The sequence below is a fragment of the Branchiostoma lanceolatum genome, chromosome 1, assembly GCF_035083965.1.
Source record: "Branchiostoma lanceolatum isolate klBraLanc5 chromosome 1, klBraLanc5.hap2, whole genome shotgun sequence".
In the NCBI taxonomy this organism is placed as follows: domain Eukaryota; kingdom Metazoa; phylum Chordata; class Leptocardii; order Amphioxiformes; family Branchiostomatidae; genus Branchiostoma; species Branchiostoma lanceolatum.
Genome location: NC_089722.1, coordinates 44,143,526 through 44,163,196, shown reverse-complemented (window position 1 = coordinate 44,163,196; position 19,671 = coordinate 44,143,526). Strand labels below are relative to the sequence as shown.

The 19,671-nt window shown below is 48.0% G+C and overlaps 1 protein-coding gene across 1 annotated transcript in view; it reads left to right on the top strand.

Annotated features, from left to right (window-relative positions):
- The window catches only part of LOC136427434 (probable E3 ubiquitin-protein ligase HECTD4), an 80,702-nt gene that overhangs the window by 48,101 nt on the left and 12,930 nt on the right, over positions 1 to 19,671 (top strand). The window contains 29 exon segments of the mRNA XM_066416283.1: positions 89 to 347; positions 419 to 568; positions 1,232 to 1,347; positions 1,621 to 1,724; positions 2,028 to 2,189; positions 2,714 to 2,862; positions 3,202 to 3,445; positions 3,908 to 4,154; positions 5,734 to 5,831; positions 6,057 to 6,231; positions 6,794 to 6,901; positions 7,226 to 7,389; positions 7,950 to 8,110; positions 8,360 to 8,540; positions 8,976 to 9,200; positions 9,683 to 9,813; positions 10,251 to 10,454; positions 10,929 to 11,135; positions 11,937 to 12,096; positions 12,634 to 12,744; positions 13,093 to 13,436; positions 13,972 to 14,119; positions 15,147 to 15,308; positions 15,680 to 15,877; positions 16,087 to 16,315; positions 16,876 to 17,105; positions 17,540 to 17,709; positions 18,184 to 18,405; positions 18,861 to 19,051. Coding sequence (XP_066272380.1) covers positions 89 to 347; positions 419 to 568; positions 1,232 to 1,347; positions 1,621 to 1,724; positions 2,028 to 2,189; positions 2,714 to 2,862; positions 3,202 to 3,445; positions 3,908 to 4,154; positions 5,734 to 5,831; positions 6,057 to 6,231; positions 6,794 to 6,901; positions 7,226 to 7,389; positions 7,950 to 8,110; positions 8,360 to 8,540; positions 8,976 to 9,200; positions 9,683 to 9,813; positions 10,251 to 10,454; positions 10,929 to 11,135; positions 11,937 to 12,096; positions 12,634 to 12,744; positions 13,093 to 13,436; positions 13,972 to 14,119; positions 15,147 to 15,308; positions 15,680 to 15,877; positions 16,087 to 16,315; positions 16,876 to 17,105; positions 17,540 to 17,709; positions 18,184 to 18,405; positions 18,861 to 19,051 — 5,250 coding nt within the window.

The window sequence follows — 19,671 nt, the reverse complement described above, 5'->3', positions numbered from 1 at the left end:
TTCTAGTCCCACAGATCAGGACCAGGTGGGTACAACAGTCGGGGGTTCTAGTCCTACAGATCAGCAGTCAAGGGTTCTAGTCCCACAGTGGTACAGGGGGGACTGTGCATGCCGGCGATCCAGGCCTCACTTCCCACGGGCACCGACGGGAGCTCCGCTCTCATGGCAGCCGTCAGGGTCATGGCGGAGATCAGGACCAGGTGGGTACAGCAGTCAGGGGTTCTAGTCCCACAGATGGTACAGGGGGGACAGTGCATGCCGGCGATCCAGGCCTCGCTTCCCACCGGCACCGACGGGAGCTCCGCACTCATGGCAGCCGTCAGGGTCATGGCGGAGATCAGGACCAGGTGGGTACAGCAGTCAGGGGTTCTAGTCCCACAGATCAGGACCAGGTGGGTACAACAGTCGGGGGTTCTAGTCCTACAGATCAGCAGTCAGGGGTTCTAGTCCCACAGATGGTACAGGGGGGACTGTGCATGCCGGCGATCCAGGCCTCACTTCCCACTGGCACCGACGGGAGCTCCGCACTCATGGCAGCCGTCAGGGTCATGGCGGAGATCAGGACCAGGTGGGTACAGCAGTCAGGGGTTCTAGTCCCACAGATCAGGACCAGGTGGGTACAGCAGTCGGGGGTTCTAGTCCCACAGATCAGCAGTCAAGGGTTCTAGTCCCACAGGTTAGCAGTCAGGGGTTCTAGTCCCACAGATCAGGACCAGGTGGGTACAACAGTCAGGGGTTCTAGTCCCACAGATCAGGACCAGGTGGGTACAGCAGTCAGGGGTTCTAGTCCCACAGATCAGGACCAGGTGGGTACAGCAGTCAGGGGTTCGAATCCCAGGCAATCAGAACCAGTTTAGAACAGTACTGTAGTTCCATTCCCAGAGACAAAGATTCAATTTCCCTGTGTTGTGCCCAAGGTCCTGTATAGTGCTGACCATCATCATGGCAAACAGGAATTTTGCACCATGCAGCGCCCCCTACTGAGTGGCATTAGTGCTGCACATGTATCAGCCCTCTGACTGTCTCTTTCCTGTGTTGTAGGTCCTGTATGGTGTTGCACCATGCAGCTCCCCCTGCTGGATGGCATTGGTGCTGCACATGTATCTGTCCTCTGTCTCCTAATGCCCTCCCCTGTGCCCTGTAGGTCATGTCTGGTGCTACACCATGAAGTGCCCCCTGAATGTTGGCATTGGTACTGCATGTATCTAACACCCTTCCCTGCATCCTGTAGGTCCTGTATGGTGCTGGCGACCCACATGGGCGACCGGAGCTTCGCCGCCAGGTTTGTGGAGAACTCCTCATCAGTCCTCAACATCCTCCGCATCATGGCCGACGAGTTCACTGCAGGTCAGTCAACAGCGCCCCCTAATGGGTGGCATTGGTGCTGCAGTGTTGTCCTTACATTAGATTCTATTACATTCTAGGTCAACATGAAATATGTTTATTTTGTCATTGCATAATTACAATGGTGTAAGCAGAAGTTTGAGCTTCAGTATTTATGATTATAGATTTAATGTGATCACCAATAGGTGTCAGATGTTTCCACTGTTGTTATAACTTACAGTCTTACTCCTTTCCATACAAGTCCTGTCAGCATAATGTTTAATACTGCATGTATAGGCGAGAGACTGCCGGCTGTGGAGGCCCAGTGTGAGAGACTGCGCATGCTGTACCGGGACTGTGCGCGCCCCCCTCCCCCACCTTCCGAGGGACCAGGCAGACAGGTAGCACAAACTGCACACAGTTGTTTTCACCAATGAAAATATAGTAGTTGATATTGATAATTGTACTGTACTATGACATACTTCGAATTGAATGAAACAAGCTGTACTGACAATTTATTGCTACTTCTCTTTGCTGTAATTTCTAGAAAAATATCATGTAATTGATGCCAAATCCAGTTGCTGTAATGAGTATACTAACTGTTATTAGGCGTATCATGTAATTGGATTTCCTGATAAATCAAACTTAGGTTCATTTACAAGGAGACTTGAAGACATGAGTATTCCTTTTCCCGTTGTCTCCAGCCCAAGGAGATCACCTGGTGCACGTCCCGAGTGTTCCCCCCTCCCCGCTCATGCCTCTTCTCCCACGGGTTGTCGGGTGTGGCCTTCCTTGGCGACCCAAGCGCCGGGAGCGGACTGCCCAGAGGAACGTTTCTGTATGCCACGGCTCCTGTTCCCTCTCAGGTATGTTGTTTATTTTTTGTCATGTTTAACAAGGATGGCCCAACTCATTACACGTTAGTGTGACCTTACAGCAAGGCCTGGTCACAAATAACACAAAGACTTAGAAGAATCCAAGTACATGCAGTTACATACAAAACAAGTCAAAGTGTACGACAATATCAACTCAGGCCACAACAGTTTTCCACTTCATTCTCAGATTTTGAAAATAATTCTCAGCAAAAGGGCAAAGGGAGAACAGAAGGACTGGAGGAAAACTTGTCCTCAGCTTTGTACATTTTTGCAACCTGTGAAAAATAAGATCAACATGTACAATGTCAATATTATAATAGATAATAATCTTCCTTTCTATATTCTAAATAATTTGTTATTTTTAGGCCTACATGTGTGTTATATCAAATAGGGGAAATCCAAGTACAAGCATAACCTCCATCAGGAGAGTCTTCATAGTGTTTTTGTATTTACAACATACATGCAAGCAAACTCAATCATCAATCAATCCACCAACTCCTCTCCCTGTTCCGCAGGCTCCGTCCTTCTACTGGGAGATCGAGGTCTGCTCCTTCGGAGAGACGGATGACGAGAGCGGACCAATCATCTCCTTTGGATTTGCTCCGACCGCGGAGAAACGGGACGGTGCCTGGACCAACCCGGTGGGAACCGTCCTCTTCCACAAGTAAGTCAGAAATAGAATTGGGATCAGTATCTTTTTTTGAATGGTCTTTTTCTCATTTAAAGCAGAGCTGTGCATTGCCTTGTCTGCCTCTGTTTGTCCGGCTGTGTGTGTGTCCTTATCTGTTTGGCTGTCTGTCTGTGTATCTGTATCTACATATACATTGTGCTGTTCATTGTTCTTGGCAAAGAGAGCTAGGGGAATTTCCCCGGTACAATGAACCTGTACATACTGCACATAGCGTCAGTCTTGTCTGTCATGACCAGTGGAAGATTAGCTCTTCGGTCAGCTGAACTGGTTGGAGATCACTTTCACTGATAACACATGCTATGTTTCCCCCAGTAACGGCCGAGCGGTGCACTACAACGGCTCCAGCCTGCTGCAGTGGAAGAGCGCCCGTCTTGACGTCACGTTGTCGGCTGGGGATGTCGCTGGGATCGGCTGGGAGCGAATCGGCGACGCCCCCTCCACGCAGGGAGAACAGGTCAAGGGTCGCGTGTACTTCACGTACAATGGGCAGCGGCTGCCTGCAGTTCTGGACGACGTGTCAGGGGGCATGTGGCCCGTCATCCATATCCAGAAAAAGGTGGGTAAACATGTATGCAACGCCACCTAGGGGATGGCATTGGTGCTGCAGGTCTCAAGTGTCGGGGTATGTGCCCCGTCATTCATATACAGAAAAAGGTAGGTTAACATGCAACGCCCCCTAGGGGATGGCATTGGTGCTGCAGGTGCTAGGTGTCTGTCGTCCACATCCAGAAAATGGTAATTCAACATGCAGCACCACCTAGCGGTTTGTATCAGTGCTGCAGGTTAATGTCCAAAGTGCCATGTTTCAATGAGGCCTGTCACCTTTGTCATGGCAATTCTGACTGGTTCGCTTTGCACTGCAGCAGTGCAGGTGTCGCTGCTTATAGACGCTTACCTATAGTTGCAGTGCAAAGCGAAAAGTTGGTGGAATAAAGATTTGGTTGTGTACAAAGAGTCAGTGACCAGCCTGATGAAACTATTCATAGATGATAATGGTATGATGTCTTTCCTGTTCCAGAACACCCGTATCAGAGCTAACTTCGGTTCGCGCCCGTTTGCGTTTGCGGAGGGCCAGCACCACCGGAACGCGGCGGACATGTCGGCGGACCAGACGGAGGAGATCAGCGCGACCTTTGGCCTCCTGCCCTTCCACCTGGGTGAGGACAGCGACAGCGAGACGGCCACGGGCGGCGCCGCGGGCGAGGAGGACTCCCCGCCCCAGGGACCCCCGGTCAGGATTGCCATGGCACCCGAGGCACAGCCACGTAAGGACTACACGGTTTCATGGCAACAGACATGCCTCCATAGCAACAGACTAGTTCCATACCAGCAGACGTGCTTCCATAGAAACAGATACTGCCATTCCATAGTAACAGACAACTTTATGTCTATAACCTCAGACACAACCCTTCCATAGCAACAGTGACATATCAATACTAACATGTTTTCCATATACATATATTTTATGGCATCAGACTTACTTAGGAATTGGACATATTTTTATAGCAACAGATGCAAGTCCTCCATAGCAACAGACACAACGTTTTCCAAAGCAGTACAGATATGAGTTAAACTGATAAATCAATGTTATATTAGTTACCCAGAATACAACAGCAGCACAGCTGTCCAGTACATGAGTTATGACAACTTGTTTAGCTCCTTGTTCCTTGTTACTACATGTACCTGCACTATGGCTTGAACTGGTAATGTGTTATATTTGTCCCCCAGAGTACAACAGCGGCACAGCTGTACAGTACATGAGTTATGACAACTTGTTCAGCTCCTTGTTCCTTGTTACTACATGTAGCTGCACTATGGCTTGAACTGATAATGTGTTATATTTGTCCCCCAGAGTACAACAGCAGCACTGCTGTACAGTACATGAGTTATGACAACTTGTTCAGCTCCTTGTTCCTTGTTACTACATGTACCTGCACTATGGCTTGAAGTGATAATGTGTTATATTTGTCCTCCAGAGTACAACAGCCGCACTGCTGTCCAGTACATGAGTTATGACAACTTGTTCAGCTCCTTGTTCCTTGTTACTACATGTACCTGTACTATAGCTTGAACTGATAATGTGTTATATTTGTCCCCCAGAGTACAACAACCGCACAGCTGTCCAGTACATGAGTTATGACAACTTGTTCAGCTCCTTGTTCCTTGTTACTACATGTACCTGCACTATAGCTTGAACTGATAATGTGTTATATTTGTCCCCCAGAGTACAACAACCGCACAGCTGTCCAGTACATGAGTTATGACAACTTGTTCAGCTCCTTGTTCCTTGTTACTACATGTACCTGCACTATGGCTTGAACTGATAATGTGTTATATTTGTTTCCTAGAGTACAACAGCAGCACGGCTGTCCAGTACATGAGTTATGACAACTTGTTTAGCTCCTTGTTCCTTGTTACTTCATGTACCTGCACTATGGCTTGAACTGATAATGTGTTATATTTGTCCCCCAGAGTACAACAGCAGCACGACTGTACAGTACATGAGTTATGACAACTTGTTTAGCTCCTTGTTCCTTGTTACTACATGTACCTGCACTATGGCTTGAACTGATAATGTGTTATATTTGTTTCCTAGAGTACAACAGCAGCACAGCTGTCCAGTACATGAGTTATGACAACTTGTTTAGCTCCTTGTTCCTTGTTACTACATGTACTTGCACTATGGCTTGAACTGATAATGTGTTATATTTGTCCCCCAGAGTACAACAGCAGCACAGCTGTCCAGTACATGAGTTATGACAACTTGTTTAGCTCCTTGTTCCTTGTTACTACATGTACCTGCACTATGGCTTGAACTGATAATGTGTTATTGTTGTCCCCCAGAGTACAACAGCAGCACTGCTGTGCAGTACAGACTCCAGCTGAGTTATGACAACTTCCTGACCTCAGGACCCGACATGCGGGCACCACTACTCGTACAGGTGAGGATATACAACTGGTCATAGGTTTTCAGCCGTGTTTAGAACATTATAAGGCACTATGTCTGGATTTTCTTTAGCAGTGTACTGGCAGTGGACTGAGCACTGAGCCTTGTTCCTCCAGTGGGCACAGAAACAAAAGTTCTAAATTGCACATTGTTGATTATATACTTGTTTGTTTGTCTGTTGCTTGTTTGGTTGGTAACCATGGTGATGTTGACCCCTCAGCAGGAGGATGAGAGTGATGATGAGGATGGAGAGGAGGACCTGCAGCAGGAGGACCACTACGCGCTCCTGGTGAAGGCGTGGGAACAGAAAGTCTTCCCCACGATTCGCCGCCGCTTCAGAAACGAGGCGGAACGCAAGTCCGGCCTTGAACAGATCAAGGGCGCCCTGCAGCTGGGTAGTTTTACATTTTGTCTTGATATATGTATATGTATGTATTTATATTATGATTATATATATCCTTTGGACTAAAATAGGTTCTTACTATAGGGTTAATGACCTGCCCTGAGGTCTATATGGTGTGATAAGGCCTGGTCGTTCCTATAACCACCGAATATAATTATAGGAACGACCAGGCCTTATCACACCGTATAGACCAAAGGAAAGCGGGTCATTAACGTTATTATCATATAGCCATTGGCCATATAGTAGTTAGGAGTACTTTGTGTTGTATTTGATTTGTGTAGTATTTGTCTTAACATGAAATATAAAAACAAAACCCCCTGTCATTTAATGGTAACGTTCTAACACCGGGTCCGTACGAAGTTTACAGACCCGCGGGTCCGTACGAAGTTTACAGACCTGCTTTTCGGGTCCTGTATGAAGAATGCAGGCCCGCAAATGGAGCCTTCGGATTGGTCAACGATGATAATAACCAACACACACTATGGTGTTCAGCACCAAGGACAGCACCAACATTCTTCTTTCCTGGATAAAAGATGTCTGTGTTTTCTCTGCAGGGATGGTGGACATCGCCCGACAGACCGTGGAGTTTCTGTACGAGGAAAACGGAGGAATGCCCCGAGACCTGCACCTGCCCACTATAGAGGACATACGGGCGGAAGCAAGTAAGTCGCTTGTTTGAGAACAAACTGTGTTTATTGAGTCAGTGATGTTTTCTGTCAGTTATAAATACCACCAACGGTTGGTGTCAGCTAGTTAACCTCACCCATTATTATTTGTCTTGTCTGTGTGTGTGTGTGTGTCTTTCTGAGTGTCTGTCTGTGTTTCTGCAATTCCCAATCAAAACAATCCAGCATTGCCACACATCCTCATGCTGCTGTGTTTGTGTGCCTGGATGGAGCATAAATCAGTCTGGGTAAGGGGGTGAAGTCTGCCATCTCTGATTGGTCGTTGCAACGTTGTTCTGAGATTATTGTTCACCTCCCCAGTGAAGTTCACAATCGAGCGCGTACGGAAGGGCATGACGGTGGTAATCCGACACCCCCAGACGGCGGGCGTGCTGACTACGGGCAGTACCGTGCTGCCAAAGTTCGCCGTACGCGGCATGCTGAAGACATTTGGCTCCACGGGAGTCGTGCTGGATGTGGATTCGGTGAGTTCTCAAGATTTCTCTCCAGATAGCCAAATTAATTTTCTTTGTTGGTTTTAGGTACTGAATTGGAAAAAAAATCAAAATATGAAATTAAATCTAAGGGGAAGTACAGTACCTCTGTACATGCAGTTTTAGGGAGTGAATAAAAGAATATTTCTACTTATAAGATTAAGTTTTGGAATGAGAATCCTGTTGTGATACTCGTACCTTTGAGTCTGTCCCAAGTATGCAAATTAAATAGGCAGTTTTATGAAAATGACTATATGATGTTTCTTTGCAGCACAATGAACTTGTCGAAGGGGAGACATACCTTAGTAGTGAGGGCATCCTGGTGTGTTGCTGGTACCTCTGAGTCTGTCCCAAGTATGCAAATCAAATATGCAGATTTGTTTACAAATGTTCTTTTTCCTTATGCTTCTCTGCAGCACAACGAGCTTGTCCAGGTGGAGACGTACCTGCGAAGTGAGGGGGTCCTGGTTTGTTACTAGTACCTTTGAGTCCGTCCCGAGTATGCAAATTTGATATGTAGATTTATTCAAATGTTTTTTGTTTCTCTGCAGCACAACGAGCTTGTCCAGGTGGAGACCTACCTGCGGAGTGAGGGGGTCCTGGTGAGGTACTGGTACCCCATCGACATGCTGGAGAGACCCCCTCAGGGCACCCGGAAGGCTTCGATTACAGGCGTCGCCAATATGGACACCTCCAACATACAGATCCACAGGTCAGGCACTAAACTTTACTACAGAGGCCACCTATATGTACATATGTACAGGACAACTAGTTTTTCTTGTGAAGTGGTCTGTCACTGCAGATTTGTTTAACTTCCTTCTCAGCTTCCTTAGCTTGTTGCTGTGTTGTTGAATCTTTTGCCACAGGCAACTGCTGCAGTGTTGATGATGTTGTAATGTTGTAAGCATGTTGTAACAATGTTGTACCAATGTTGTAGATGATGTTGTTGTTTCCTCCCCAGACAACTGCTGCAGTGTGAGTCGTCCCTGGTGCACTATTTCTGCCGCACGGCTCTACTGTCATTACTGTCCCACTGCCGGCCTCACATCCTGGACCGCTGTCCCGTCCCGTCCATGGTGGAGACCTTCGCTTCGCTCTCACGCGACATCGACCCTGACTACATGCAGCTGCTGTCCAACCAGGTGGGTCCACAGGAGGGTGTGCATGAGGGGTCAGGACCAGGTAGGTCCGCAGGAAGGTGTGCATGGGGGGTTACTGTTTTATCGCTGCCCCGTCCCATCTATGGTGGAGACCTTCGCTTCGCTAGCGACATCGACCCTGACTACATGCAGCTCCTGTCCAACCAGGTGGGTCCACAGGAGGGTGTGCATGGGGGGGTCAGGACCAGGTAGGTCCACAGGAGGGTGTGCATGAGGGGTTTGGGTAGGTGGTGCGCATAGTCCAGTCTTAATAGATCCTGTCTTACTAGGTAGCTGATGTTTACTGTAACGGTTATATATATCGTGCTTGTTTGAATGGGCTTGTAATGTTGAGTGGTCTGAAACATCAGCTTGTGCTGTTTGGCATATCTTATCACCCGGATGTCTAACTCTTCATTGAAATATCCCTTTCTCAAGCTGCTCTCGTGCCCGTCGCCAAACGGCTCGGTGGTGACGACGTCGCTGGAGGAGTCCGTCAGCCCGCAGCGCTGCCTGGTCACGCACGCCTGCGCCGCCTCCACGGCCTTCCACTCCCGGGACCACCCGCTGCGCGAAGAGCTCCGCAACGCCATCGTCATGGCAGCCTGTCACGGCGAGGACACGCTCATCGACCTGTCTGACCAGCTGTGCGCCTGTCTGCAGGTGGGTCAAAGGTCAGGGGTTAGGGTCTGGGTCATGGGATGGCACGCTGATTTACCTGTCGGACCAGCTGTGCGCCTGTCTACAGGTGGGTCAAAGATCAGGGGTTAGGGTAAGGGTCATGGAAGGTTTGGTTGATAAGTTAACTGGACATGCTTGCACCCGGCTTTATAGTTCTTTTGAAGATGATATTGTACCATTTGTCCTCCCAGACAGTGCAACAGCTGGTTATCATTAGTCCCCTGAATGGTCTTCTTGGACACTTTTGACTGTAATTTTATATTTGTCCCCTCAAACAGCACCTGAGATGTTTATGTACAAAGATTTCCTATTGACAGAGGGATAGGATTGGAGTTAGGGTCAGGATCTTGGGCAGTTCTGACTGTACTGTTTTACCTTCAGACTGTGCCACAGCTGGTTATCATTAGTCCCCTGAACGGTCTTCTTGGACACTTTTGACTGTAATGTACTGTTTTCTCTCCCAGACGGCGCCTGAGCTGTTTGCGTACGAGGAGTTCCCAGTGACGGAGACGAAGGTGAACACGGACGCGTACTTCCCCGGAGCCGCTTTCCTCGTCGTGTCCTGCAAAACTGACCCCGACGTACCCAGAAAGGAGTAAGCAGGTTTTCTTTTTTTCAGTTGAGAATAAATTACTGCAGAATAACGATGTGCAGTGGAGAATAAACAGCTACTGCGGAGTAACATTGGGCAAAGGAAAGAGTCACTGATCATGTACCATGCAGTAATCTCTGATATGACATCATAGCAATGAATAAACCACAGGAACTGTAGTTGTTTCTTGAGATATCCCACACTTTAAAAGAAGATGTAGGTACACTCACTCACTATCCAGATTATCATCTGTTGTTCCATGTTCCAAGGGTTAGCCATGCTTGCACATAGATGCAGACTGCTAGACGGGGGTTGAGTCTTTTGGGTTGACACTAGGTAGATAAGTGCTGTATATCGTTATTGAGTATTACCTTTCATTAATGGCCACAATGAATGATAATTGATAGTTAAAATCTATATTCAAAATTTCCCTCCCGCAGCACGGCCCTGTACAAGTCGCCGTGGGCGCGGCTGTTCTGCTACGGAATCGGACACCAGTTGCGGAAGAACGGCCACGTGGCTCTGCAGGAGGTCACCTGCTACCCTCGCGACGCGGCCATCGCGGGAACGGGCGGCCTGACTCCGCCCCCGCTCGCTGACCAGTACCCACCCGCCATCTTACCCTGCGACCGTGTGCACATCAGGTTTGTACCCTCCCACTATCTTACCCTGCGACCGCGTGCACATCAGGTTTGTCTATGCGCATCTAACATAAAGATTCATCTTTTGCATTTAAATCTAGTTGTAAGACAGAATGGAGATCTTTCTTTGAAACATAACAAAAAGTACCAATTCTTTTTTTATGATACAGTTAACAATTGTGATATGAAATGTCGTTCATCTCCTACTTGATCTATTTCACAATATTAGCTACTGGAAAGGGTTTCAGCCTTTTTATAGGACTGGATGTTAAACCATGAGCCACTGTTCAGTCCACTTGTCGAAAAGATCTAGGGTAATTTCCCCAGTACAATGAACTTGTAAATACTGTACATAGCATAATTTTTATGTCTTCTTTGTCACGACCAGTGGAAGAATAGCTGTTCAGTGAGCTAGACTGGATCGAGATGACTTTCACTTCACTTTCACAATGAAGTTTTTATTCATTCGTTCCTCAGGGTGGGCGTGTCCCCTCCACCCGGTTACGTTGTCACGGTCCACGCGGTCCCGCCGGAGTTCGCTCTCGCCATCTCGTTCATCGAGGAGCTGATCTCGGTGAAGCACCACGTGGACAGCAAGGCCGGCGGGGGGCTGGAGGAACAGGCGGCCAGCTCGTACGACATCCCCGCGGGCGCCTTCGTGCACCTGGTGGAGCTGCTCGGCGGGTAGGTTGGAACGTCCATGATGTAGTTACGTGTGTGTGTCTGTCTGTGCGTGCGTGCGTGCGTGCGTGTGTCCGATGGGGGGGCTGGAGGAACAGGCGGCCAGCTCGTACGACATCCCTGCGGGCGCCTTCGTGCACCTGGTGGAACTGCTGGGCGGGTAGGCTGGAAAGTCCATAATGTAGTTATGTGTGTGTGTGTGTCTGCATGCGTGCGTGTGTGTGTCTGTGCGTGCGTGTGTGTGTGTGTGTGTGCGTGTGTCCGATGGGGAGCTGGAGGAACAGGCGGCCAGCTCGTACGACATCCCCGCGGGCGCGTTCGTGCACCTGGTGGAACTGCTGGGCGGGTAGGCTGGAAAGTCCATGATGTAGTTACGTGTGTGTGTGTGTCTGTGTGTGTGTGTGTGTGTGTGGCGGGCGGAGGGCTGGAGGAACAGGCGGCCAGCTCGTACGACATCCCCGCGGGCGCCTTCGTGCACCTGGTGCATGGAACTGCTCGGCGGGTAGGTTGGGATCCTCCATTATAATGTATATAGTTCAAAACAGGTGTGTTATGTCAGAGGTCGGTTTTACCAGCTATACAGATATAGAAGCTGATATGTTATGTTGAACGGCAGTTATTTCGGCTATATAGATACAGAAGCTGGTGTGTTACACCAAAAGTAGGGTATACCAGCTATACATACTTGAACTTTGGGGTATATTAAACATATTGCAAAAATTAGTTAAGCTACCCTTTAGAGATTCATTTGTTTTCAAGCATTTAGAGTGTCTGGTCATCTTTTGTGTTCCTCGTCCCTCGCAGGTACGTGTGGAAGTCTGACGTTCCGGCGACCCTGAAGGAGATCATGTTCCACCTGCTGGCGGAGCTGCTGCGGGCGTCGCAGTCCCGTAAGGAGGACGGCGACGTCTGTCTCATCACGCTCAGCCCATCGCTGGCACTACTCATGCACGTCAACCTGCAGGTATGGATGGGAGAGGACAATATTATAAATCAACATGTTTTAATTTTGATTATACTGATGAGGGCATCGCAGCCCCGTAACTCTCACATTTACAAAACTGCATGTCATAAAGTTAAACATAACAATTTGAAGAATGTTGACATGGTGTAACTAAGTCGTGCACGTGAACTGAACTTGCCCTGCAGAGGGAGCTGAGGAAGCCTTACAACCACTGAGCCAGGGTAGATTTGAGACCATGTAAGGCTAATCGTAGTTATGATCTAACTCGTGCACATGAACTTGACCCTGCAGGCGGAGCTGAAGAAGTTGTATGACCACTGAGCAGGGGTCGATTTGAGACTGTGTTAGGCTGAATCTTAGTTATCTGATAATGTAAGAAATGTTGATATGATCTAAGTAAACTACCTTGCAGGTGAAGTTTAGATAGAATTGAGCTCAACCCTCTTAGCTGAATCTCAGACCACAGAGCTTGGCTAGGTTTGAGACCATGTTAGGCTACTCACCATCTAACTCGTGCACATGAACTTGACCTTGCAGGCGGAGCTTAAGAAGCTGTACGACCACGAGAACAAGAAGCGACAGCGCGGCGACGTCATCGGAAGCGGCGAGTACTCCCGCTTCTCGTCGTACTTCCACGCCCTGATGGAGGTAAGCAATGCTCTCATTAGATGCTTTTACACAATTTTGTGTGGCATCATGTTGACATAAAGTTCATAGGGTGTTGGGGCCAGAACCCAGAGGTCCTAGATTCAAATCCTCTGACATGCCTCCGATGTTGTACCCTTGGGAAAGGCACTTGACACAACTTTTTTCACTCCACCCTGGTGTAAAAATGGGTACTTGACTTTTGTTTTGCGGAGGTAAAAGGTGGTAGAAGTTGATAAGAACCCAGTATAGCCTCAAAAAGTATGGGATTACCTTTAGCTTTACAAAAAATGTACCTACCTTTACAATGTAAATGTCTGCCATTTTCTAATAAAAGCCGTATTCTTACAGGTGGCACTGGCGGTGGCAGAAGTGACATCACCTGGCGGGTCCACCCACCCTGTAACCGTGGCAACAGCATCCTCTTCCTCCAGCCCAGTGACATCGTCCCCGTCGGGCGCGCCGTACCCGTACCCCGCGGCCTCGCCCCCCAGCCCCATGCTCGGCGCCAAGAGGAAAAAGATCCGTGCCAGACGGGAGCGCGACCGCGGGGCGATGGGCGGGAAGCACGGCATGAAGCCGCAGCTCCACTCTGAGTCAGAAGGGGGCGTCTCTATGGGCAGCAAGCCGGAGGAGATGCTGTGGTTCCACCGGGCGGTCACCATGTCCCTCATCCTCCGCTACCTCGCCTTCAGGTATGTACCATGTCCCTCATCCTCCGCTACCTCGCCTTCAGGTATTATAACCTCCCTAAACATTAGTCCTCCAGGTTACATAAATCCGCGACAGTGTGTTTGAGAGATCTCTATTGAAGCACCCTCAGTTTAGATATTCAGTGCATTATACTGGAGGACGTTGGGATGGAGATCTGATTGAACGTATCTTTTAAGAGCAGCAGAATTATGTACCCTCTGGTGGAAATATATTTTGTATAATATTATGTTAAAACAAGATAATGTTATACATTCCTGAAGGCGCATACTGTTATCAAATATACTAGTGTGCTAAAGCCACATCCGAAGCCACATCAGAAGTCACATGAGAACTCCAGAGGCGCACAGATAGTCTCCCGAGACTGGACTGCCAAAGAAGTGTGCTGTCCTAGAGTATTAGCATGCAAAGCTCTATCGTCTTTTCTGTCAGTCATAAATAAGATTTTATAGTTCTTTAAAATTGATAACCGTGAATGATGATGATGCACAATGAAGGTTATTTATTCCTCTTCTCCAGGGATCCCCAGGGGGAGACAGTAACAAACGACGCCGTAGCCGACGCTTGCCAGACCCTGACCGTGCCGACGGCCCACTCCCGCCTGCTGGTGATCTCAGGCATCCCCATGCATCTGGAGCAGAGCACCGTCAGGGAGGCCATCAGGAAGGTGGGTTATGTTACTGTAGTTACTGTATAGTTACTGTTGTTACTGTAGTTACTGTAGCTACTGTGTAGTTACTGTATAGTTACTGTAATGACTGCCCACTCCCGCCTGCTGGTGATCTCAGGCATCCCCATGCATCTGGAGCAGGCCACCGTCAGGGAGGCCATCAGGAAGGTGGGTTCTGTTACTGTTAGTTACTGTATAGTTACTGTAGTTACTGTATAGTTACTGTAATGACTGTCCACTCGCGTCTGCTGGTGATCTCAGAGATCCCCATGCATCTGGAGCAGGCCACCGTCAGGGAGGCCATCAGGAAGGTGAGTTATGTTACATAACTGTTGTTACTGTAGTTACTGTTGTAGTCACTGTATAGTTACTGTATAGTTACTGTAATGAAGGCCCACTCGCGCCTGCTGGTTATCTCAGGCATCCCCATGCATCTGGAGCAGGCCACAGTCAGGGAGGCCATCAGGAAGGTGGGTTCTGTTACATAACTGTTGTTACTGTAGTTACTGTTGTAGTCACTGTATAGTTACTGTATAGTTACTGTAATGAAGGCCCACTCCTGCCTGCTGGTTATCTCAGGCATCCCCATGCACCTGGAGCAGAGCACAGTCAGGGAGGCCATCAGGAAGGTGTGCTATGTAGAAATGGTTAATTGGTAAAAATCACGAGCTGCACAAGGCTGAGTTGTGGTCTTGACTATAGGTAAGCCACAAAGCTGTATTTGAAAAACAGCTAACGTTGAAATCTAGCCTTGAGGTCACATGGCATTAATAGATTCAAACCTTATGTCAATGAAGGTTAGACATGCAGGTTATAAGATACCCAATCAAACAGACATTCAACCAACTGCATCGATTTTGGAAATCGTTAGATGTTTCCGGTAGCATCCACTGCCTGAAGCATCTGACCATTTCCAAAGTCTATCCTGTTGCTTGAGTAACTGTTTTATTGTAAGATCCTTTAAAATGTTTGAATGGTAAGTAAAACGCTGTGAAACTAACTACAGACAATCATACATTTCCAGGCGTGTAACATGTACGGAGGGCTGTTCCGAGACGAGGTGTTCGTGCCGCTGCAAGACAAGGAGGACCTCCCCGTGCCGCCCGCTGTTCCCCTAAGCTCCTTAGAGGAGACGTCTGCGGAAGTGCAGCAGGAGGTCGGGCCTTTGGAAGGGGGAGAAGTCGAGGTTTGTTTGTTTTATTGAGATGTGTTACATAGAGAAACACTATACTCATCATCATCAGTCGACGTGCTTTCGCTATGACGGGGTTATACCCCCCTTTTCATATTTATATAGATAACAAAAGCTAATACAATCATTAAACAGAAAATTTTACAAATTAAATGTAGTGAACTTAAAAGTGAGCAGGAAAAGTCAGAGGTCAACATAATAGATAACGGAAACATAATCTGGGTATTGTGTGCCAAAAGAAAGCCAAAAGTATGATAAGTAACAAGAATGTAGACAACTTAAATGAACTGAGCATGAATGTATAAAGAAGTGCAATCAAAAATGATCATAAGAACAAAACATAAAATGAAACATACTGATTACAGGTGGGTCTGGAAGAGGCTGCGAGTGTGGGAGATGCAGCAAGCGCAGCTGTGGATTTGGAGACCCAGCAGCTGCTGGTCAGCACCTTGGACAGCGACACCCTCCCCGCCCCACTAGCCTCCCCGGAACAGGACAGCCCCATGGCAGAACAACCCCCCGAAGGACCGCCCCCCTCCCCACTGGGCACCCCCTGCATCAAGGTACCAATTCATTTTCATTTATTTATTCTACTAGTGGATACACTCAGGTCTGACCTGTTTTCAGGTTCCCTGGATACATTACAATACACAAAATATTTCATGTGTACAGTATTTTGTAATAATCTTCTAAAAAATCCACACAATTCAGATGTATCAGAGTGTATTTCTGCCATTTTGATTCTACAATAAAATTGAACATGAACTTGCAGGGCTACGCGGTGGTGGAGATCCGCTCGAAGAGCAAGATGGACGACGTGCGTTCGGCGCTGCTGTCGAGCCGGGCGATCGTGGGCGTGGTGAGCTACGATACGGAGGAGCTCATCGACGTGACAACGGAGGACATGCTGTCCGTCAGCCCCGTCAATCTCAACCTGCTGTCCGACCCGCAGGGCGGCCCCGCGCTCGGGGACTACCTCAAGAGCAAGGTCCTCTCCAAAGGTCAGGAAATTATTTTTCTATCTATTGTAAGTTACAAGTACCAAATAGATGTGTATGCATCACAGAGAGAGACAGAGAGAGACATAGACAAAGAGAGACACAGGGAGAGAGAGAGAGAAAGAAATAGAGACCGAGAGAGAGACCGAGAGAGAGACAAAGAGATACAGAGAGAGAGAGAGAAGGAAGAGAGAGACACTGGATTTAACCTTTGTTTAAAATTGTAGACCTTTGGTAGAGAAGTATAGATGTCGTGGGGTGGGACACATCCTTTTTTTTTAAATTATATTGTGTTGTGACAGACCTGGCACAAGGCTTGGTCCAGTTTCTTTTGCTGTTGCAACATGTTGGCTTATGCATTTACCGTGATGTTATAATTGTTTTCCAGTTTCATATCTAAGATTCAAGATATTCTTAGGACTGCAGAATTAGAATAGATCCCTCCTTATCTTATTCCCAATGTCTGATTCTTCTAGCCTTTATGCTGCTTCAGTAAATGATGTAACACAGTACTGAGATATTCTCCTTTCCACTTGACTAACATTCCCTGATCCTGTTGACAGCCACGCCCAGCGGTCTGACCCAGAAGGCTCAGGACGTCATCACGGAGATCTTCCACAGCTGCGTGGTGTCGGAGCACGCCTTCAGCCTGGAGTCGCCCGAACTCGAGCAGCTCGAGGTGGTGCATCTTGGGAAGGAGCAGATCTCCATGCAGACTCCCATGAACCACCTGCACGCCTTCTTCACAAACATCAAGGGACCAAAGAAGTCGTTCATGGAGCAAGTTTCACAGGTGAGGAGTTCTCACACTAACCCTAACTCTTCTTCACAAACATCAAGGGACCAAAGAAGTCCTTCATGGAGCAGGTTTCTCAGGTGAGAGTCATGATATAAATTCCTTCATTTCCTTTGTGTGTGTGTGTGTGTGTGTGTGTGTGTGTGTGTGTGTGTGTGTGTGTGTCAGTATGACTGTGTGTTTGTGTATGTATGTGTTTATGTGTAATGTAAACTCTGGACAATCGTCATACCCAAATTATTGACTGTCCAACTCCAGTCCTTGTCAAGGAAGGAACAATCCACTTCTTCTGTGATGTCAGGTTATGCAAATTTGTTGTTTGTTGTTGTCCAGGTGCTAAGAAGATACGGCGTGCCCAAACCTGCAGTGAAACTAAGTCAGAGAAGCCGTGGAATAAACTTTTTGTTTGTTTGTTGTTTGTTGTTGTCCAGGTGCTAAGAAGATACGGTGTGCCCAAACCAAAGCTAAAGGAGTCGGAAAAGCCTTGGAAGGGGCCGAAGCTCGGGAACGGGAAACCTTCGGGCAAGAAGGTCGCGCAGAAACCCAGCAAGGAGAAGCTGGCGCTGGTGGAGGTCACGGGGGCAAAGGCCGTAGTTCAAAAGTGAGCAGGAGTCTTTTTTGTCTTAAACTCAACACTTTGAAATATTAAAAAGTTCTCAGTTCTATTTTAAGGACAATGTATGAGTGTGACTATAGGAAGTATGAAAACTCAAGAAAAGTGCTGTCCACTGAGGCATATATTGTACATGATAATGTTTTGTGACTTGCCTGCTGAAATAGATTTCTATAATTAAAAAGTTGACTTTTTTTCAAAAGCAATAAAATGTAATCTTGCTTACAATTTGCACAATGTCAGAACACAGACAGTGGAGCACAAGGATTACACTTTTTTGTTACAGATAAGTTTAGATATGTAACGTGTATATTTGTTGATGTAAATGTTTGTTATGGCTTAAGGACTTCCTGCAGGAAGACTAGTGTTGTTCACATGTACTACATAATATTATGGATTGCACAAAACACTGAATCAGACAATTTACATGTATCTCATTGTTTTCCTACCTGGGTGTTTCAGACAAAGCCCAGGTGAGAAGAAAGGCAAGTCTAAGCAGCAGGAGAAGCCAGCTAAGCCGGGTAAGGACCACCTGGCAGAGGAGGGGGCGAAGCGGGACGCACCTGAGGACAGGTACCTCACGCTGGAGGGGTTCCTGATGTTCGTCGCCGACAAGACAAAACAGGACGCTCGCTCCGTGTGGAAGGCCATCCTCGCCTGCGGGTACGACCTGCACTTCGACAGGTGGGCTTTGTTTGTTTGTTTGTTTGTTTGTTTGTTTGTTTCACAAGACGAAACAGGACGCTCGCTCCGTGTGGAAGGCCATCCTCGCCTGCGGGTACGACCTGCACTTCGACAGGTGGGCTTTGTTTTTTTGTCTATTTGTTTGTTTCTTTGAGTCTTTATCTATTCATGAAGAACTGAATGCCATAAGGGTCAGACAAAGTATAACAAAGACACAGATTACATTGTTTGAAGTCCTGATAAATCCATAAACATATATTTTCTATATATTGGCTCTGTAGTTAGATTTTACTGGATATGTTTGTCTTTTAATCTAGCCAGTAGGCCTGGTCTGTCATTATGGTGACCACAAGTTGCTTTTGAATTATCAAATTGTTCAGATGCAGGAACATTGTCCTTAAGCCAAGGACAAGCCAAATAAAAATACAAATAATCTGTACCTGGTCCCTCCCCAGATGTGCGTGTGTGGACACGGCCCACGCGGTCCAGACCAGTAAGCAGTGGAGCCTGCAGATGGACTGCGCGCTGGTCGACTACGTCAACGCGCTGTGCCGCCATCTTGCCATCAGCGCCGCGAGGCTGCATCCGCACGAGCTGTACATACGGGAGGCCGAGCTCGCTAGTCCTGCCTACTCCTGTCTGCAAGGTGGGTACAGCAGTCAGGGGTTCTAGTCTCATAGGTCAGCAGTCAGGGGTTCTAGTCTCATAGATCGCAGGCTGCATCCACACGAGCTGTACATATGGGAGGCCGAGCTCGCTAGTCCTGCGTACTCCTGTCTACAAGGTGGGTACAGCAGTCAGGGGTTCTAGTCTCATAGATCACAGGCTGCATCCGCACGAGCTGTACATACGGGAGGCCGAGCTCGCTAGTCCTGCCTACTCCTGTCTACAAGGTGGGTACAGCAGTCAGGGGTTCTAGTCTCATAGGTCACAGGCTACATCCACACGAGCTGTACATACGGGAGGCCGAGCTCGCTAGTCCTGCCTACTCCTGCTTACAAGGTGGGTACAGCAGTCAGGGGTTCTAGTCTCATAGATCGCAGGCTTCATCCGCACGAGCTGTACATACGGGAGGCCGAGCTCGCTAGTCCTGCGAACTCCTGCTTACAAGGTGGGTACAGCAGTCAGGGGTTCTAGTCTCATAGATCACAGGCTACATCCACACGAGCTGTACATACGGGAGGCCGAGCTCGCTAGTCCTCCATACTCCTGCTTACAAGGTGGGTACAGCAGTCAGGAGTTCTAGTCTCATAGGTCACAGGCTAC